General features: G+C 35.7%; 1 protein-coding gene across 3 annotated transcripts in view; it reads right to left on the bottom strand.

The window, feature by feature from the left end:
• The window catches only part of CCDC150 (coiled-coil domain containing 150), an 83,010-nt gene that overhangs the window by 42,867 nt on the left and 17,527 nt on the right, over positions 1-22,616 (bottom strand). The window contains exons 7-16 of one of the 3 annotated variants that reach the window (XM_004378179.3): positions 21,477-21,520; positions 20,311-20,403; positions 18,287-18,394; positions 16,286-16,410; positions 15,839-16,016; positions 15,188-15,256; positions 10,933-11,046; positions 8,547-8,630; positions 3,579-3,686; positions 2,215-2,277 (exon numbers count right to left, since the gene is read on the bottom strand). In XM_004378179.3, the coding sequence (XP_004378236.1) occupies positions 2,215-2,277; positions 3,579-3,686; positions 8,547-8,630; positions 10,933-11,046; positions 15,188-15,256; positions 15,839-16,016; positions 16,286-16,410; positions 18,287-18,394; positions 20,311-20,403; positions 21,477-21,520 (986 nt within the window). Of the gene's footprint in view, positions 1-1,075; positions 1,251-2,214; positions 2,278-3,578; positions 3,687-8,546; positions 8,631-10,932; positions 11,047-15,187; positions 15,257-15,838; positions 16,017-16,285; positions 16,411-18,286; positions 18,395-20,310; positions 20,501-21,476; positions 21,521-22,616 lie in introns of those variants that run through there. The other 2 variants (XM_023732929.1, XM_023732930.1) reach the window with 2 other exon arrangements.

Raw genomic sequence — 22,616 nt, 5'->3', positions numbered from 1 at the left:
CTCAAAATCTTTTTTTTTCCCATGGCACAAAAAGTATCCTTTTTTTTGAAACCACTCTAATGAGACCAAGACAAGTGTATTACTGAGAGAACTTGTTTGCAGCCGTCCACTGATCGTAAAGACATGTTTTAATATGTTTTGTTTGGAATAAACTCATGCATGTATGAACTGGAACTTTAGTAGCAATACTTTTTGACTTAACCTCGTACAAGTGAATATATATGTATATATTCTTTACATATCCCTTTTGCATACAAATATAACTTACTGTATATATTCTTCTGAACCTTGATTTTTTTTAAACCTAATAATATATATATCTTTAAGCAATATTCCAAACTATGGTTACCCTATTATTTGTTTAGCCAGTCTCTTAGTGATGGAATTTTTGTTGGTTCCAGTCTTTTGCTATTAAGAAAAAATAGTGCAATAAGTAACCTTGTACAGAATAGTACAAAGGATGTCAACTTATAGGTTATGATAACCTACTGGATTTTGTCCCAGAAAAGCACAAAAGGAAGAACATAGTTTTTAAAATTTTACCAGTGTTTACAAATAAAATATGAAAATGCCACTAGTAAAAACGTTTACAGAAAAGAGCTAAATAGTAGTCAACTCTAGAAGACAAACTATAGTATTCTGTGTTTTTAAATATTGAGTAAATATGGATGCTCTAATAAGTTTTCTTTGGAAAATATTTTCCAGTGTTCAAGTTCTTGTGGCTTCTATTAGTGTTCTTGAGCTTCTATTATAAAATCAATCTTCATCCAAACATTTTAGCTCTAGTGTTAAGATTAGGTAGAAATTTTGAATTTCTAAGAAATCAAAATTAAGATTTCATAAAATCTCAATGGTTACTGTTTAGCTAAATCTGATTTTTTATATGCAAAACAAAAATTAATTATGCAAAAGCCAAAACAATGGTTTTGATCTCCATTGTCATTTTTTCCTATCTGGGAAGAACCTAATTTATTTGTTGTTACTCATACCTCCAAGTATTATCTTTTTACTACTTTTATTCAATCTTGTATAAATCTGAAATTTCTTTAAGATAGAATTTGTGGTCTTCACTTACCAAATCTCGTTTAGGAAAATGAGGCGATCCATCTCTTACAACTGGTCTTGAGGCAAGAATATCTATTTTGCCTTCCAGTCTTCCCTCCATAGTTTTAATAGCATTCAAAAGAGTCTTCAGGGAGATTCTAGAGTCTCCAATCTCCTGAGATTTCACTGAAGGCAGGGTAGGTGCAAAGCTCACCCGGCGTGTAGAGTTTGAAATAACACTGGGTAAACCATCTGATGAAGTTCTTTCCTTTACAGTATTTACATGGGGCCTAGGACTTTCAAGGAGTTTAGAAGACACAGGCCTCTCTGGAGATTTCTTTTTTCTTGGAGGCATCACCATTAAAAGGAATAAAATCAACTAAACCTAGAGTTATTTTTCAAGAAGTGCTCACTTTACTAGGAGAAACAACACAGACAACGCTGAATAAAGTGCCAATGGAAAATATATTTGAAAACGTGTTCCTTTGCTTTCAAAATGAAGAAATCATACTGTAAACTGTGTCCTACTGAAGAAACAGACCTTAAACTAAACTCCCTGTAGGAGAGCGTATCTAATGGTGCCTCCTTTACCAACTTTGTGACCTCATCACTCATCAGTATAATCAGGTGGTTAGAACCCTAAGAGTATTCCACTTGAAGACACATTCTAGTTCTTGGTTACCAGCTGCCGTCGTGTCAACTTCAACTCATGCAACCCTGTGTGTGTCAGAACAGAACTGTGCTCCATAGGTTTTCAATGGCTGATTTTTCAGACTTAGGTCACCAGGCCTTTCTTCCAAGGAACCTCTGGGTGGACTCAAATCTCTAATGTTTCCATTAGCAGCCCAGTGCATTAACCATTTGCACAACCTGGGGACTCCTTTCCTTGGTTACCAGGGGTATTTATATACATGTATCTTTTAGACACAAAGGTTACACATGCTTATACTAAGAGTTAAAGTTTAAAAAAAAATCCAATTACATACATGGTACATTCGTAATTATTGAAATAAATTTCTTTTGGTTATACATTACTGAATTATTTTCTTCACTAAATGCCTTGTTTGTCTAATCTCTTTTTATTTGTTTTTAAAATGCTATGTGACCTACAAAAGGATATCGGCTTCAGTAGCCACCAAGCTGACAAGTAAGCACCTTCACTACTAATACCTCTTTCAAATGATCTTCTGTCTGTTGCAGGTATACCTTGTTGGCACTGAGTTCTGAGTTTACCTATAATTTAATAAAAAAAAAAGTTTCTTACATCTGCCAACAAATTTTCAAGGCTCAATTCAATGAACCACTTTCCCTATGAAAGTATTTCTTGATGCTCACAATTATAATTAATCACACTCTCTATGAAAGCTCATAATACAATTTTTTTTTTTTGAGAGGCCTAACTTTCTACTCTGTAATAAAGTTGCTTGAGTATATTCTTTTTTGACCAAAGCAAAGTCATAGATGCTTGAGTATATTCTTAACTCTCCAATTAAACATAAGCAAGTTAGACATCCCAATCCTGCTTTGGGCACCTTTATGAATTCCTCTATGGTCTAGCAGAACCTTATATAGAGTAAGTGTTTTTTAAAATGTTTGCTGAATTGAAATGTGTTAAAAGAGAGAATATTCAACTTGTTGGGATTGGATGGTAGGAGGTAAAGAATTTAACTTCACCCAAAGAATTTGATCTTTGTCTTTGGTTCTTGGGAGATAACTCTAAAACCTTGGAATTTCCCCCGTGTCTTGATGAGTCCTCCAGACCACACCTGAGGGGCTGGCCAGGCCAGAAAGACCACCACTTGATATTAGCCAAGCTGGGGGCGGGGGGGTGGGTAAGATTCAATCAATCATGCTACATAATGAAGCCCAATAAAGACTCTGGACACGGAAGCTCCATAGGCTTCCTGGTTGGTGAAAGACATTAATGCATGTGGGAGGGTAGCAAGTCCCTTTCTGGGACATGGAAGTTCCGCATTGGGAAGCCCCTCAGATCTTGTCCTATTTGTTTCTTCATTTGTATTCTTTTTGCTATAATAAAACTGTAATCGTACATATAGCGCTTTCCTGAGTTCTGTGAGTCATTCTAGTGAATTATTGAACCCGAAGGAGTAATAGGAGCCAGCTGGTTAGAAGTGGGGGCTCTGGAGACCTGAGTTTATGGCTGGCATCCTGAAGGGGTAGTGGGAAACCTTTGAATTTGTAGACAGCAGATAGAGGTGAGGGTGTCATGGGGACTCCCAAACTTGTGGCTGGCGTGAGGTCTTGGGTAGACTTGGCAGTCTGGAGGACTGTGCCCTTTAACTCGTGAGGTCTGACCTAGCTCCAGTGGTTAGGGTCAGAGGCAGAAGTGCTGCATGTGCAGCTGGTGTTAGAACAGAGTCAAACTGATTTGATTGATACTTACAGTTTGGTGTCAGAGAACTGGGGTTTTGAGTTTTCTACGTAGATGGTAAGGTGGGGAGAAAGGAGTCAGCTTCTTAAAAACTAATTAAAACAATATAGTGGCCATCTGCTTTGGTAGATATTAATCACACCTGAGCATATTTCGTCTCTAGAGCCTTATTCATCTTGCGTAGATGGTCATTCTGTAACCTGGTGTCAGTAAGGCAATGTAGTTGTTCCTCTAGCTGTTTAACTTTTGCCTAGGTGAAAAACAGAAAAATAATATAATAAGCCTCATTAATGAAAGCCCCATGCAGCACACTTGCACTCTGACACACATGGGGTCGCCATGAATCAGAACTGACTCAACAGCAACTGATAAATGGTATGTAATATTATTTTGTATACTCTAGTGCATCTATTTAATATACCCACTTATACTGCTGGTAGGATTTTAAATTGGTATAACCACTTTTAAAGATAAATTTGACAAAAATCTCATAAAATGTATAAGATGCTTACATCCTAAAACCCAGTTATTCTGCACCTATGAATTATATATAGCCTAAGAGAATCTTTTACATCTGAGTACAAGGAGACATATATAAGAATTCATCATAGCAGCATTGTTTGTAATTTTCTAAGCAACTGGAAACTACCTCAATATCCATCAACAGAATAATGGATAAATAAATTATGGCATATGTGATGGTTACGGTTGTGCATCAGTTTGGCTGGGCCATGATTCTCAGTGGTTTGGCAGTTATGTAATGACATAACCTTCTGCTGTATGGATCCCGCATGGACAAAAACTGCAGGCAGCAAAAGAATAATATCATGTTCATCCAGGTCTATCCTATTGCCTCTAGGTTCCAATTTCCCAGGTTATTTCTTTTTAAAAATGTTATAAAAATTCAGCAAAAAAGACAGAATAGGCTCTCTACGTTCTCAGTGAATGACCGAACATAAGATAAATTACAATAAAGCTTCAAATAGTCACAGAATAGGTTATGGCTTCACAAGTTCAGGCTTCATCATTATATTATAGGTATTTGAATAGATGTCACCTGGATTTTAATGAGGCAATGAACTTAGCCAGGTTCAAAGACTTCGCTAAAGTTGGCAGTTATGTAATGACGTAGTTTGCAAGTTATGTAATGATGTAGTCACCCTCCATGATGTGATCTGATGTGATCATCAATCAGTTGGGAGTTTCCTCAGGGTTGTGGCCTGCATCCAATATATATATATATGGACATTCTGGCAAAGCTTGCTAACTTGTTCTGAATCTTACATCCAGCTCATCATCATCTGACCTCCAGTTCTTGGAACTTGAGCCAGCAGCCTGCTGTACTGCCCACCGATCTTGGGTTTGTCGGCTTCCGCAGCCTGTGAGCCAGCAGCCTGCCATCTGACTCGCCGATCTTGGGTTTGTCAGCCCCTGCTGCTAGGTGATTAAGGAGAAGCCTCCAGCCTGATGCCTGACCCATGGACTTGGCACTTGCCAGCCTCTACAACTGTGTGAGCCATTTCCTTGAGATAAATCTCTCTATATATGTATATGTGTATATATATATATATATATACACATACACATATATGTATATGCTTCACTGCTTCTGCTTCTCTAAAGAACGCAGCCTAAGGCAGTATATTTATATAATAGAATACTATGTTGTTGTTGTTGTGTGTCATTGAATCGATTCTGACTCATAGCGACCCTACAGGACAAGATAACTGTGCCATAGGGTTTCCAAGGCTTTGGGTTAGCAGCCGAGGGCTTAACCACTGCACCACCAGGGCTCCTTAATGCAATATTATGCAACACTGAAAATAAAATGTAGGACAGCAGTTTCTGGCATGGCCAGTTTAAAATAATACCTAAAATCCAGTATTTATATCATTAACAAGTCAACTCTGAAAACACACTCTTTTATGATTCATAACTAATATTTTTAATACATTATAATCCAATTGAGAGAGAACACACAGCACATTATTGTTTTGGTTATGTTTTAGTATGCACCTCTTCCTTTAAATTCTCTTGCAAGAGGCCCCATGGACACATCCAAACTCCCCGAGGGACTGAGTTGCTGGACGGAGGGCTCTGGGGACCATGGTCTCGGGGAACATCTAGCTCAATTGGCATGACACTACATATAAAGATAATGCTCTACATTCTACCTTGGTGAGTAGTGTCTGGGGTCTTAAAAGCCTGTGAGCGGCCATCTAAGATACTCCACTGGTCTCATCTCTTCAGGAGCAAGTGAGAATGAAGAGAACAGGATACAACGAAAAGATTAGTCCAAAGGACTAATTGTCCACAGCTACCAAGACCTTCACCGGACTGAGTCCAGTACAGCTAGATGGTGCCCGGCTACCACCGCTGACTGCTCTGACCAGGATCACAACAGAGGGTTCTGGGCAGAGCTGGAGAAGGATGTAGAGCATAATTCTAACTCACAAAAAAAAAAAAAGACCAGATTTTCTGGCCTAAAGGAGACTGGAGAAACCCTGAGAGTATGGCCCCCAGACCCCCTTTTAGCTCAGTGGTAAAGTTACCTTCAAGGTTCACTGATCAGCCTGAGAGTGGACAGCCCAGTAAAACCATGAGAGTAACGAGGTACAGGAGTCCAGTGACAAGGCCCAGAAGGCAGAAGGGGAGTAGGAAGCTGATGATAGGGAACACAAAGTAGAGTAAGGATATTGTTGATGTGTTGTGAGATTGTTATCCATTGTCATAGGGCAACAATTGTAGTAACTGCTAAATGGGAGACTATTTTGTCCTGTAAGCCTTCATCTTAAGTGAGAATAACAGCACAATTAGAAGAGTGTAGTCAATGTCACTTAAATGTGTATGTAAAAAAAAAATTTTTGAAATGGCGTATCTTTGGCTATGTGTATTTTCACAAAAGGAAAAAAAAAAAGTTGAGAATTTAGAGGGTTAAAATGTTGTGGGGTTGTTAACCAATGTCATAAAACAGCATGTGTGTTACTGTTACATGAGAAACTATCTGTTCTGTAAGCCTTCACCTGAAGTACAATAAAATATTTAAAAAAAAAAAAAAAAAAAGAGTTATGTGCTGTAAGAGCAATTTCCTGAGGGCTGATTAAGTCAGTGCCTTGGAATGTTCCAGTCCAAGGAATGACATAAAGGACAAGTAAATCAATAGTTTCAAAAGTGTTTCAGCTTTCAAAGACTATCAGAAATCTGAAGCCCTTATTATACGATTATAGGCAGAAAAAAAAAGGCATGTATTTTCAAGATTACATAGAATACCTCTCTAAGCTTATGTACTGTAGGTCTGAAAGGTCAGATGGATAACATCAGACCAATTCATAAATTTTAAAATGTATTCCATTCCCAGCCAAAATTTGGCTTTAAGTGTGCTATGAGGGTTTGGGATTTTCTTTTATATTTAAAAATATACTTCATTTCTCTTGGAAAAGCTAAAAGAAGGTCAAAATCATGAGCCATAGCTTTTTATGGGGTCATTAGTTTCACAAAGGAGTTAATTCTTCCTGTGATAATCTGTACATCCAGCCTGTAATGTTGACTATCTTTCCCAGTAAGAGCAAGATAAAAGAGGTGTGCCTAACACCCTCATCTTACAGGTGAGTAAGTTGAAACCCAAGAAAATTAAGACTTATCCAAGGTTACATGAGTGTTGATGATTATACTTAAATGCACCACTGCCTCTGGAGAATATTAATTAAAAGCACAGCAATAGTGGACAAATAGCTTTATCTTTTTATTGGACTAGTAATATACTATTTCACAAACATGATCTATCAACTACCCTTCAGATGGCCTTCTGCTTCTGGGCCCGATCTTGCATGTAACCCCTTGAGCAGATGAGGATGAGGTTAATGCTGATGTGTCTGGCACGGCCTCTATTCAACTTACTTATCAAATCAGCTCTATAGTTAAGCTTAACTGGGATTCACTTCATATTCATTAGTCCAGCGGTCCTCAACTGTGGTTGCATATTGCAATCATCTGAGGGGCTTTAAAAAATATTGAAGTCTGAAACCTACTCTCTGAGATTCTATTTAATAGCTCTCGGGTGCAGCCCGGTCATGGGAATTTTCAACCTATATTTTATGATGAAAGATTTTAAACATACAGAAAAGTTAAAAGAATTTTACTGTGAAAATGCACATACCCATCACCTAAATGCTACCATTTTAAATTTTCTATTCTTACTTTATCGCATCTCTATTGTTCACTCTATCTCCATCCATCAATCTAACTTTTTCTTTCTTTTTTTTTAAAGATGCATTTCAAAGTAACTGGCAGACATCATACATTTCCCAGCATGGGGATTTTAAAAAACTCCCCAGGTGATTCTAAAGTGCAGCCAAGGCTGAGACCCACTGATTTGGACTTCAGTATTTCCACTGGAGTTGGTTTAAGGCAGGGCTTCTAACCAGTTCATTCCAGTTTGAACCCCAGCTGAGAATTTGCATTTCCACCCTAGATATACTGAATCAGAATCTACAGTTTAACAAGATCCCCAGGTGACACTTATGGGTGGAAATGCAAATTCTCAGCAGGGTTCATACTGGAATGAACCAGTTCAACGCCCTGGTTTAAGGCAGGCCTACCCATACAAGTGGCAGGCAGTATGACTGCATCTAAACCTAACCTTCTGCTGTATGGATCCCGCATGGACAAAAACTGCAGGCAGCAAAAGAATAATATCATGTTCATCCAGGTCTATCCTATTGCCTCTAGGTTCCAATTTCCCAGGTTATTTCTTTTTAAAAATGTTATAAAAATTCAGCAAAAAAGACAGAATAGGCTCTCTACGTTCTCAGTGAATGACCGAACATAAGATAAATTACAATAAAGCTTCAAATAGTCACAGAATAGGTTATGGCTTCACAAGTTCAGGCTTCATCATTATATTATAGGTATTTGAATAGATGTCACCTGGATTTTAATGAGGCAATGAACTTAGCCAGGTTCAAAGACTTCGCTAAAGTTATGGAATCAGTACATGACAGAGCTAGGTCTTCTCAAAATCTAGCAATATTTAGCTTGACAACTGGTATTAAAAAACCAACCAACCAACCAACCAACTAGACAATAAAAATCAGAAAATAAAAGCTCATACCTGGAGTTTTCCCTTTTCATAGGCCAGTTTACTTTTACTATTAGCAATTTTTCCCAAGGCCTTTTCCACCTGCTGCTGGGCAAGCTGCTAAAGCAAACACAAGTATCAGTACCTCTAGGCATAGAACGGAATAACTATTTTCTTTTTTAAATTTATACCTTTACCATTTCTATAGTAACATAGCCAAGATTCATATTTATTTGTTACTGCTGCCTCTTAGTTTTTTGCGACTAGCTTATAACAGTGCCAATATGCAATAGCTGGGGAGACCGCTAACGAAAGTATGAGTGCCTTACGAGTCCTACAGCTTGTTGTTCTTCGTATATTAACTCTTTTTTTTTGTTGTTCTTATTTTGTTTTGTTATGTCAGTTATTCCTTTGTAGTTGCAATCCAACCCATATGTGGGTTGGTTTGTCAGCGAACATGTATACAGCTTGTGGAGCATTATACAGTTCTTTAAGAAAACGGTCATGATCTCACAGACAGTAGGAAACACATCAGTTACTGTACTAAAATGCATTAAGAAAAAAAAATACCTCTCAAAAAACAGAAGAAACTGTTTTTGGGACTCAAACTCATTGCTTCATCAAACACTCAACACAATGTTATCTGGGACAAGAATTACTGAAGATTCTATATTTCATGGAATTACATATTTTCATCATTCAAAAAGCCTTTAATAATTACATTAATTTTTTTCATTGTCTTTTTTTCTCAGACTTTGTTGAGGAAATGAGTATAAAACATAGTTTTCTTTTGGTTAAATTTTGGGCCTAAAAATATTTATTATCAGGGACACTTAGTAATTGAATATGGAAACTTTCACCCTCTATAATAAATTTCACCTTCACAAACCAGGGTTTTGAACCAGTTTGTTATGATTTGAACCCCTGCTAAGAATGTGCATTTCTAACAAGTTCCCAGGTGATGCTAATACTGGTTGGGGACCAGTTCTGAGAATCACTAGTAGAGCAATGGTTCTCAAAATCTATTATACATAAGAATAACCTAGGAATCTTATTAAAATGTAGATTCTAACTCAGTATATCTGGGTTGGGAATGCAAATTTGAAATGGAACAAACAGGTTTGAAGCACTGTCACAAACCAAGTGTGATGACAATAAACACACAGCAAATGTGATTGAGAACATGAACTCTTAATCATTCATCAGCCAACAAACTGCACTATGAATCATTTGCAATAAATCTTGATATCAAAGTTTTATTAATGCTGATAAATGTCCTATATTAACATAATTCACTATTTCTGGCTTACATTTGCTTAATCTGTGAATAACAGAACAGGAGGCCTTTTTAAAATTTAACAAACGTTAGCTATTTGCTACATGCTTTACATATATTAACTTATTTAACTTTAAAATTTCCTAATAATAGTATTATTATCCCCATTTTGAAGATTAGGAAACTGAGGCCCAGAGAAATTAAGGATCATACCCAAGGTCACAGTCAGAATTGAAACCCAGGCACACTGGTTCTCCAAATCCAAAACCAAAACCAAACCCATTGCCATTGAGTTAATTCTGACTCATAGCGACCCTATCAGATAGTGTAGAGCCACCCCATAGGGTTTCCAAGGCTGTAATCTTTACTGAAGTAGACTGCCACATCTTTCTCTCCAGGAACAGCTGGTAGGTTCGAACCACCAACCTTTCCGTTAGCCGCTGAGCACTTAACCAGTGCACTATCAGGGCTCCTAGACTGGTTCCAGAGCCATGGAAACCTAAGTCTCTATAATTTTTCATAGTTGAAGTAATGAGCAGTTTATATAATAGGGCTTGAAAGAATTTAGCTGAGATTAAGTCAGACTCAGATCAGGGCCTTCTATGCAATTTTCAAACATTATTTGCATTTTGTAGAAGGAAAAACCTGATTCTTTTTCAAGTTTTCAAAAGCACACAGGAAACCTAACTGCTAAACAGAACAATCATCACTTTAAATCCCCTTCTTGTGTATAAGATATTTAAGAATTCTGTCATTCATTTGTATTGTATTGACTTTGTCAAATACTTTTTTAGACATTAGACTTCAGTTACCAACTTCCTGATGGAGGGAACTGTCTGAGAAGGAAAAAAATATGTTTATTCTTCATAATTATGGAAGAGAAATATTTATATACATTAGAAATATTTGTGCTTTTCAGCATTACAGATCATCTGTGTATGCAGATATTTAATTCTACCTTAAATTCTTGTTTTCTTAAATGCCTTCTTTGAATACTGTAGGTATCTCTGCTGTTTAGCCTCAGTGAGTCAAGACTTATAGTACATATTTTAAAATAAACAAAGAAACCCCACCTCCTGACTTCTAATTTTTTTTTGCTCATTATTTACTAATTCTTATTTAGACTGACCTTTTTATACCCACCCCATGGTAATCAGAAGTGACTCGCTGATGTTCTAGGGAAGCAATTTGATCTGACAGGTGCTTATTCTCTTCCTCTAGAGTCTGCATATTATGGGTTAATGCATTTATGTCAATCTTTGAAAACAAAAGGAGAAAAGAAATAATTTATGCCAGACCTCAAAACAATCTTATTCTAAAAATAACAATTATAATTGTAAAAGGGAAGGTATCTTATGCACATGTTCTTCTACCTCTAAATGTGGGGATTTGACCAGTCTGATATGGCAAGTAATTAAATTAATCTATACAAGCAAGACAGAGTTTGGTTTAGTGTAACCTTTCTTGCTCACAAAATGTATCAAAAACAACTCAAATATTGTTCTCACAGTAAGTGCTCAGATGGCTGACTAAATGAAAATAGTTCAAGTTAAGGCCCCTTAGAAATGTTGTGTCTTGCTTTATTTTGCTTTCATTCTCAAAGCATGTTTTTTCTGGGTATAGAATTCTAGGTTGACGGTTATTTTCTTTCAGCATATTTTAGATGTCATTTCACTTTTTATGACCTCCATTATTGTTGTTGATAAGTCCTGTTACTCTAAATGTTATTCCTTTGAAGGAAATATGTCTTTTATCTCTGGCTGCTTTCAAGAGTTTTGCTTTGTCTTTGGTTTTCTGCAGCTTTTCCTATGATGTGTCCATCTGTAGATTCCTTTTTAACTATCCTGCTTCAGATTCATTGTTTATTCTGGATAGCTTCTTCATACGTATTTTCTAATTAACTTGTTATCTTTTTAGCTGTGGCAAACAGGCTGGCATTGAGTTCTTAAATTTTGGTTATATTTTTCATTCTAGTATTTCTTTTTGATTTTTTTTCAAATTGGAAATACCACTTTTTATATATTTTAGTTCCCTCCAAAATATTTGCTATAATCTCTCTGAACATAGTAAATATTTTTTTTTTTTTTACAGTTTGTATCTGATAATTCCAATAGACAGGGTCACTATAAATAGAGGTCACCAATATATGGAGACCTATGTGTTTGGTTTTATTGTTAGCTGCTGGTTCTCTTGCTCATGGTGTCTTGTCTCTCAAGGTACTTGGTTATTGTATGCTGGAAATTGATTTTGAAAATTATTTGCAGAAACGATGTCATACTCAGAATAAAGTTATGGTACTTCAGAAAGGACTTTCATTTGCTTCTGTCAAGTACCTCGGTACACTAGCCATCCAGGATCACCTTATTCCAACTTGAAGACATGAAATTTTATGGCCCATAAACTGGGTGGCAGTCTATACAAGGAGTTTTCTTCTGGTTTAATCTTACTCCTAAGAATTTGGCCCTTCAGCCTAAAAAATCCCAGCCTAAAAGTGTGGAGTAATTTACTGAGGTCCCCACCCTTGGTTAGGCCTAAACTGAATTTCTTCTCTCTAGCCTTGCAAAGCAACCAAAAGCCTAGCTCTGTGTTTTCTTCCTCAGATAAGCAAATGCTACAGTATAAAAGCGACTGAATGTCCCAGTCCTCTCCCAGATCTTGGCTTGATAATGTCTCACTATCTTAATAACTCTATCATGCTTTTAAAATTGTTTATTCTATTCTTTTACATTTTTTCACCTCTTCTAGCTGTCTTCAGAAAGAAGGTTGTTACAAATTGTATAATAGTTCATCTTTACTAGAACTAGAAGTCTTCCTGGTACTTAGTTTATTTCAAATATTAATTCAGGCTCATAAACATAGATGTAAAAATTTTCCACAAAATATTATCAAAATGAATACAGCAATACATAAAATGGATAACATATCATGAGTAAGTGGCATTTATCCTGGTGTTTAGAATTAAATTGTGTCCTCCCAAAATATGTGTTATAAATCCTAACCCCTATACCTGTGGATATAATCCCATTTTGTTTGTTATGTTAATGAGGCCATTATCAGCAGAAGGTATGTCTTAAGCCAATCACTTTTGAGATATAAAAGAGCAGATTAGCCACAGAAGAAAGCAGACACAGAGGAAAGACTGACACTATCTAAAGACTACCCGACCAAAACCCGTTACTGTTGAGTCAATTCTAACTCATAGTGATCCTATAGGACAAAGTACAACTGCCCCATAGGGTTTCCAAGGAGCAGCTAGTGGGCTAGCCAACCTTTTGGTTATCATATGAGCTCTTAAGCACTACACCACCAGGGCTCCCTGAAGACTACAGAGGTAGATCAATCTATAAGCCCAGGAACTCCAAGGATGGTTGGCTAGAGAAGCTGAAACATGAATTTTCCCCAGAGCCAACAGAAAGGCTTCCTCTAGAGCCAGTGCTCAGAATTCAGATTTCTAGGCTAAACTGTGAGAAAATAAATTTCAGTACATTACTTGTGGTATTTCTGTTATAGCAGTGCTAAGAAACTAAGACACCCTTGAGCATTGCTGTTGGAGTGTAAAATGGCACAGCCACTGTAGAAAACAATTTGGCAGTTCCTCAATCAGTTAAGCATAGAATGTACTATATGACCTATCAATTCTACTCCTTGGTATATACTCAAAAAACTGAAAACGAGTGTTCAAACAATTTTTTTAAAAATCATAGCTTTACAAAGAATACATGTTTAAAAATATAAAAAACTTATACACAAATGTTCACAATTGCTAAAAAGTGGAAACAACTCAAATGATGATGGATGAATAAACAAAGTGTGGAATATCCATACAATGAAATATTATCCAGCCATAAAAAGGAATGAAGTAGTGATACAAGCTATGACATGGATGAACCTTGGAAACATTATAAGTGAAAGAAGTCAGGCACAAAAGGCCACATACTGTGTGATCCTATTTACATGAAATATCCAGAACAGGCAAATCCATAGAGACAGAAATCAGAACAATAGTTGCCAGGAAGTGGGGTAGAAGGGAATGGAGAGTTTAATGAGTATGAGGTTTCGGGGTTCTGATACACCCTTTTGGGGTGATGAAAGTTCTGGAACTAGATAATGGTGATGGATGCACAACATTGTGAATGTACTTACTGCCACTGAATTGTACACTAAAAAATGGTCACTTTTATGTCATGTGTATTTTGCCACAATTAAAAAAAAAATAGCTTCATGAAGAATGCATATTAAAAAATAACAATTTATGCATAAAAATATGGAACTTTGTATAAGCATTATTATTTGGCTTAATAATGAGCAAGTATCTTTTAGTCCTATGGACTTATACTTAGCCTACATTAAGGCAAATAAAATCGGACAAGCAAAATAATAATGCTATTATCTCAGATATATTCACAGCATTTGCCTTAACCATGTAACATTCACTAACTTTTTAAAGCAAAAAGTATTAATAAATCTAATAGTAGCTACCAATTTTCTAAATTTTGAAAAGTATATTTGAGGCCGAGTTGATACCAGCAAAGTCCTTGCCACAGGTAGCTTCATTCAAGGCTTTTTAAGATAGGCTGTTTTCATATCCCTTGAAGTAGATATTTACAAATAAGAGATTAAACCAGAGGAAGCACCTGCCAGCTTGGTGGGAATGATATTTGAGCTCGAGCTCAGAACTTAGCTTTTCTTCTCTCCCTAGTCCTTAAATTAAAAGTTCACATATATATGGTAGTATGAATGTTATTTAACATTACCAGAAGCCATGAAACAGTCCAGGCTTGGTGACTGTATCGAACACCTGTTGCTGGATTTATGGTCTGGGGTAGGTTAATACTACTTGATGCTCCAGATATATTCTCTGATGACAGTGATATGTAATTTTTACTGTCTTCAAATGTTAAAATACAAGCACCAGTATTTTAAAGATTTTTTTTTTTTTTTATTTTAATAAGGATTTTATTGTTTCTCTGGCCCTTCTATCTTTTCAGAATCCAGAAATGGGTAGTAGATTACAACGGCAGATGCTAATAGATACTTAGGAACTCTAAGTTAGTTTTTTTAATGCATAGACAGCAGTCATGCCTTTGCCTCTCACAGGTCCATTAGCTGACTCTCAGGGGATTTCATGGCTAAAATACTAGGAACACTAGGGCCCGAGGCAGTGATGACTCACTGGCAAACACCAGATGCTCAGATAAGCAAACCGTTCCCCAGATGCAACTTCATGTCTCGGTGACTGGAGTGCTCTTAGTTGCGTCTAGCTTCATGGCTTCTTTCCCCTGCATCTTGGTATTCAACAAAACAACCTTATCTCCTCATTAAGATAATCTAATCAGTACGTCACAGCACAGAAGGAAATGAAATATAGTGAAGCATCAACAAACAAAATGTGGAATACCTTGCTTTTAGCTAATTCCATTTCCAAATTGGATTTTTCTTGTGCTATTTCTTTCTCTGTTTTCTTAACCTGCCCAAGGAAAGAAAAAAAAAAAAAAAAGAAAAGAAAAGAAATGGGTCAATTTTAAAGCAGTTGACAGGCTCTACTAGAGTAGACACATCCTGCATGTCAATTAATACCTACACTGCAGAGATAGCACATCCTCTCAGAAAAAGGGCCAATCAATCAGGGAGTCTCTGAGGCAGAGCAGACTTCACAAATACCCCTGAAATTAGAAAGACACGTCTGCATGTCAGACTCTGCTGGTTCCTTCCTAAGTAGGAAGACAGGGCTGTTCTTCCCTCACCCCCATTATTCCACTCCTTCAGGAGAAATCAATTTTTGAAATCTGACCCTTTAACTAATATGAGGATGTGTGAGTGGTAAGTTAATACTCACTAATGCTGTATATAAGGGCATACTGTACTACTTGGCACAGATTACTTCACATGCTAAAAGATACAGATAGCCACCTCAGGGTTTCTTTAATGGGCAACTCAGACAAACTGCATCTGGGTTTTATTTCTTCTCTTGTCTTTTGGACTTAGTGTACAATTTTAAAACAATATCCTCACTACAACCAGGAGGTAACGTAAATCTGCTTCTACCTACCTCTCTCTGAAGTCTTTCTTTCTCCTCTAGCAGAGACTTCTTCTCTTGCACTGATGCTTCCAGTTCACCTCGCAATCTTGCAATAGTTGATTCCAGCAGCTCTTTGTGCACAGCTGCCCTTTTCTCAGCAGCCTCTGCTTTCTGGATACATTGGTTATGCTCATGGATTAAATGGTCCCTGCAGGAAGAGAACAAGGAGATATGAAAGCTAGCGAGAGTTCTACTTTAACAGAAAGACTGACTAAATGTTCTTACAGAACATATATATACTGCCTGAGAGCAGTTACCAAAATGTTCTAACAAAACAAGTTCCTTGAGGGTGGAGTCTTAATCTATTTTATCTTCTTGGCTGGCCCAGTAAATGCAGAATTAAACTTCTTCATTAGGGATAAGAAAAACAAATGCAAGAACAAAAGATACATAAGAAGTTGCTCAGAATTTACTTACAGATGTGCCTGGAGTTGGGTTCTCTCCTTCTGAACAGTCTGTAGTTCACTGGTAATACTGGCATGGGCAGCATCCAGCAATAAATTTTGTTCTTGAAATGTTTGCGTCATCATTTTCTGTCCTTCCTGAGTGTTAAGAATAATATTAAAAGCTGAGATGTCAGAAAGTCATTTGATAGGGTGTCATTAAGAATAATAAAAGACAAGCTGGTAAAATTCTCATATAAATAGAACCTCTTTTTAAAAGAATTCATTTTAATGCCCTGTTTTCTCTCTGTCCCTACCCTGAGTTGACCAGAATTCTATCATTTTATAGCTCTCCTAGCCAACAGTCAAGCTGCATTATTTACCCAGCTTGCTGCAAAATTTATAATACTCCTAATACCAACATATTTTTAAAGGTATAAAATATAGTAAGGATATTTTTGGGATTTTAAAATTTCAATATAACATACATCTTATTTTTAAAAGTAAAACCACATAAATGTATATAAGTATAAAGTGAAAAGATCCTTCCACCTCCATCTCCCAGTCTGCCTTCCAAATAATTCCAGTGTCCAGGAATAATCATGTTGAATAGCTTGATGTGAATTCTTTTAAGAATATTTCAAACTGCACTCAGATACTGTTACAGCAGGAGTATTGTAAACAGAATTTATTTTTTCTGGCTTACCATTTTGGAATTATCAAAACACAACATTTTTATACATACGTCTGTATAAATACATACGTTTTATACATTTTATACATACGTCTGTGTATATACCTGTACTCCATAAAGTTTTTGCACATACGGTACATATTAACAATTGCTTGTGTAAACATATTTTAAAACATTCCTATTTTAACATTATTTGATTCAAAGCAAACCTTCACACTTGGTAAGATGGGATCCCATTTATGTTATATTCTAAAATTTTAAAAAGTTTGTGACAGTGCTACATATGTCACGTTATTCAATCCACTAAATAAGCTCCATGAAAGTAGGGATTTTGCTTGTTCTCCACAGCAAACCTATCTAGATCTAGTATCATACCTGCACAGAGTAAACACTAAATGTTTGTTGAATAAATGAAGACTATTTATTGAGTTCCTGTCATATATGAAACATGCTTAGCACTATGGAGAATAACAGAAAGATAATTAAGACAATGTCTTTGTTTCTAGGAAGCTCACAATGTTATACAAGAAATGAGCCATGCATATAAATTACTACAATAAAATGAAGAACCAGGGGGTGGGGGGTGGGGGGCAGCATAAAATAATGGTTAAAAAATTGACTCTGGAACCAACCTAGGTTTAAATCCACTTTTGCTCCTTACTAGCTGAACAAGTTTGGGCAAGTTAATTTATCTAAGCCTCATTTTTCTTAATTGTAAAATGAAGATAATAAATACTCCTTTATATGGTTGTCACTAGAATTAAAGCAGGTAATATATGTAAAATCCTCAGCAAAATGCTTGGTATATAGTAAATATACTTAAAAAAAAAAGAGAACTATTATTATTAGAATGTGTTTAGTGCCCTAGCTGTAAAGTTGAAAGGGAAAACTCATCCTTCTAGTTGGGATGATCAAGCTTCCTTCTTAAAGAAAGTGAACAGAATTCCAAATAGTTGAAGATGGGTAAAGAGCGTTTCTCAGCAGAGGGAATGGCATAAGCAAAATGGGAAAGCATACCATATTTGGGGAAAAGGTAAGTACTTTAGGGATAGTCTTAAATGTTCTCCATGATTCTATAAATAATGGGGCAGGTAATTACTTTTCCTCAGGGAATACCATTTGAAAAGAAACCATTGAGAAGGCACTGAGTATAAGGCCAAATCATTCCTCTGATGAGAACTAAAAAATCACTAATCAAAAATTTCAATAATTCAGTAATTTTTTTGGAAATACTTGTTAAAATATTTTATTTATCCAGTTGGCAATGCACATTTCCTGATCTTGCAGCCAGGGAGGCTTCCTGCTACTTATATCAGAAGTTTACTAGAGTTAAATGAATACCTTCAGCATGGCTTGATGGTCAGCAATGATTCTGGCATTCTCCATTCTAACAGTCTGAAGCATGCTGCTCAGCTCTGAACACTTGCTAGTCAGCTGGTCATTCAAAACCTAAGACAATATATACAGCAAGATATAGATCTCTATAATAAGTAATAATTATTGTCACTTATATATCACTATTTTCAATGATTGTATAGTATTTCATTATATATGTGGACCTAATTTATTTAACCTTTCCCCAATTGATATTCCATCAGTTTATACAATATTTTCAAATATTTGAAGTCAACACCCTAATAATTCTAAATTAAGAGGAGACATTTGTTGATTTCGTGGAGCAACTGAGGCATTCAGCAGTTTACTGACAATTTTGAACACTGGTCAATTAGAGCAAGCCATCTGCAGGATAAGAATTTACACTGTAGGTGCTTAGCCAATATCAGAGAAATCCACTCCCATGATTTGATGATGAGCATTTCAAAGTGTTTAGCTGATAACACAAAATAGCTAAGCTCCTTCACCACCAATCACAGTATTCATAAAAGCAAATTACAGACGACTGTACAATTTCACAAGGTTAATCTGTCAAAATAAAACAAAAATCTTTTTTTGCTACAGGGCTATCTTACCTATAGCTAGTTAATAATTCTATTGTCCTTTCAATATTTTGAAATTTTTATTCCTGTGAAAAATATCTTTATCAGTTATTTTTGCAAGGTAGATTTGACAAGGATCTTATGTCTCAATGACAAGTTCTTCAAGTATAGGGGCAAATAACTTTGAAGAAGCAATGAAAAAAAAAAAAATGGTAAATAAAATAAAATGAAAAAAATTACGTGACAAGCATCGTAAGAGGTAGTTGGACACATTCAGGGACAGTTTAAACTTATAACCAGATATACAAACTATTCATCAAGGAATATCTAGAGGTGGGGCAGAGGAGAACTTTTGCTCCTTGAAAAGAAATAGTTAATATTCTTTGGAGCCCGATTACCTGGGCTCAAATTCTGACTCTACCACTTAGTAGCTATGTTATTGAACCTCTCTGTATATCAGTTTCCTTAACTTTAAAATGAAAATAATAATAGTTTTCATTTCAGTGTTACTGTGAAGATTACAGTGTGTTAGTAATATAAAAAAAAAAACCCAAACCTGTTGCTGTCGAGTCAATTCTGACTCATAGTGACCCTATAGCAAAAGAATTATGTTTCATTCTGTTGTATATAGGGTCACTATAAGTAGCAACCAACTCGACGGCACATGACAGCAACAACAGCATTGTGCGTGGAATATAGAAAGGATACAGTAAACGTTAACTACTATTAGTGTGGTAAGAGCAGTAATAGTTATTGTTATTACTGTTTTATAAAGGAATATATTTATTTTTTATTTTCTTTATCACAGAGCACAGCAATATTATGATCCTAGCACTGAAGTAATCAAATTGTACTAACAGAAAAGTACTTTTAAATGATAAACACTAATTCACTGTGACCCATAATAAATTTCCAGTTTGTCTGCGTATTTGGTGACTCTTCTCCAAATACATATACATATATATAAAACATCAGCAAATTTGGAAACAGCCATCCCACAGAAGATGATTAAATATAACTCCAAAATCCAGCAAACATTTATTAGGTTCCTACAATGCTATTTGCTATAGAAGACACAAACAAAGTATAAGAAATAGCCCTTGCCATTGAACTGCTTAGAAGTTAGTCAGGGGAAAAAAGGTATATATTTAATAAGTAAATCAGAGAGCAAACAAAGGCAAAGTGTAAGCTAATGCATGATTTAATGGTGTAACTTATATACTGCCATGTCATACAAATTTAGAGAGTGAAACGAGGAATGTTATTTAATTTGATAATGCTTCATAGATGAAGCAGATCTTATAGAAATAAAAAATTTGGATAATGGAGATGGTATAAACTTACAGAATCAGGATTAATGTTGGTTCCTGGGCTTTTTAATCAGGCAAAATTAAGTAACATCTGAAAACTAGAGAAATGAAGATTTACCCGTGCTTTTTCTGCTGATTCATGAAGAGATATTACTTCAGATCTCAAATATGCATTTTCTTCGAGTCCCTTGTTGAAATACATCTGTACCTTCTATAAGAAAAAAGTAAGAATTTCTCTCTGTTGATAGGTTAGCAGAGATATTACGTGTATCTCTGTCAAACTACCTGTTCTGTTTTTTGGCCAGTACCAATTCAGGTTCTAATGATACACATAGATAAGTGTCTTATAAGGTATTAAAATCTTGATATCTTAAACTCCTAAACTTCTCTTAATTTGTAAATTATTTATCAAAACTGATCATTAAATTTATCTAGTCTTATATTTTTCTCAACTAGAACAAATTTGTCTAATATCCTGAGCTAAATATTTACCTAATATATTTAAATCAAGAAAGTTCTACTCTCTAAGATGGAATATTTATTTTATATTACATATGTAAGTTTTCCTATTAGTAGTAAGATCTTATGATTTCAAAGAAACACATTCAAGGATCTTTAAAAGTTATAACTGGTGAAGGTATTTGTATCAAGGTATACCTGGCGGTGGAGCAGAGATGTTGTCTTCTGCTCCATCTCTGCTCCTTGAAAAGAAATAGCTACTTCTCTCTGAGATGGGAGAAGGGTGGTGGGGCTGTGGGCTGTGGGTTGTGCTTTCTGTAACAAATACTTAGTGGAATAGGCAGGATAAGGTGTAAGCCCTATAAAGAGGGAACCACTTTTCTGTTTTCCCAGGAGAAACATCTCACGAAAGGTAAACATCACATAACAAAGGAGAACACGTATCTAGAAAAACTATTCCAAACAGGATCTACATATCAAGAGACTCATTCAGAAATGTAATAAGGTATAAAAGTAGTTATGTTTCTTACATTTCATAAAACAGTTTCTTTAGTTTATTACAATTAGTTTGCAACAGGCATAAAATACAAGTCTCATTATTTTTGCCAGTTCACTTTTTCAAACTATAATAACCTGCATGAGATGATTTATTTCCTATATATCCAGTTGACAACAGTCCTAAATATATAACTCAGGTACACTGAAATTTTTTTTTATAAAGTCTTTAAAAGAATGAGAAGAACTGTAAACCAACACAGAAAAAGAAAATCTTACTTAGTAAAGCGAGGAAGGAAAACCTCTGAACTCTGCAACCTCAAAACTTACCTTGTTTTCTTCAACCAACTTGGAAATGAGGTCATCTCTAGAAACTAAAAACAAAAAATCCACATAACTATGAAAATAACTTACTACATTGAAATCACGCAGCATTTTTTTCCCTGAGGAGCTTTATTTTTTAGTCTATATTATGCAGAAATAGGGAGAGCTCAAATATTTCTATCATATTTTGATAGACTGAAGACTAGGTTATGGAATTATCAAGAAACTAGTCCATAGTCACATGCGACGGTAAACAAGGTAACATTTTACCCTATGTGTACAAGATGGGGGTCTCTAGGGGGATTTTAAGCAGGGGAGGGTCACAAACAAAAGTTTTTTGTTAGAGAGATCTTTCTAGCAGAGAAGTTCCATGAAGCAGGAAGTTGAGTTTGGTAGCTGTTGCAGTAGCCGAAGGGGGAAACAATGAGGGCTGGGTCTAAGGTAATGACAATGGGGCTGCAGAGGAAAAATAAATTCGTAAAATATTAAGCAGGGAGGACTGTCAGGACTTGGTGGCTGACTGGTGAGGAAAAGGTGTTGACTCAAGGAAAACACCTAGCATTCAGACTTGGGCAGCAGCATGAATGGTGGACTCTTCAGCTGATTAGGGAATACAGGTCAAAGAGCAGATTTGAGGGATAGAATGAGGGAAACAGTTTTTTCATCATGTGTTTTAAAGTATCAGCAGGACATCCAAACAGCATGTTTAGTTGGAGTTCAGGAGGATGATTTCATGTGGAAAAAGATATTTAAAACTAGAAAGTATGTAGTGTGAAAAGAAAATCAAAGACAGAAAACCGGGGAACTGTTTGGCATTCTGTGCAGTAGCCAAAAGATGAAAACTTTTCTGAGAGTAATGTTTTGGCTTCACAGAAAAATTCATAAAGACCTATTTTGTTTCACTTAAATATTCTAAAACCAGAAAATTACAAAACACATTAAAAAAACCTAACTTTTTAATATAGGGTACATCTTAGGAAAAAAACTATACTTTTTGAACACATGAGTCCAAGACTCATTCCAATTAGAGTAAATTCTAATTTGAAATAAGCAAAGGATCAAAAAGATAAACTATATGGCCTATTTTAAAAAGTCCACTAATCTGAAAATGAAAGAGGAGTGTTTAACTTACTCGAGAGAACAATT

The sequence above is a fragment of the Trichechus manatus genome, unplaced genomic scaffold (assembly GCF_000243295.1).
Source record: "Trichechus manatus latirostris isolate Lorelei unplaced genomic scaffold, TriManLat1.0 scaffold00056, whole genome shotgun sequence".
In the NCBI taxonomy this organism is placed as follows: Eukaryota; Metazoa; Chordata; class Mammalia; order Sirenia; family Trichechidae; genus Trichechus; species Trichechus manatus.
This window is presented reverse-complemented; position numbering and strand designations above follow the sequence as displayed.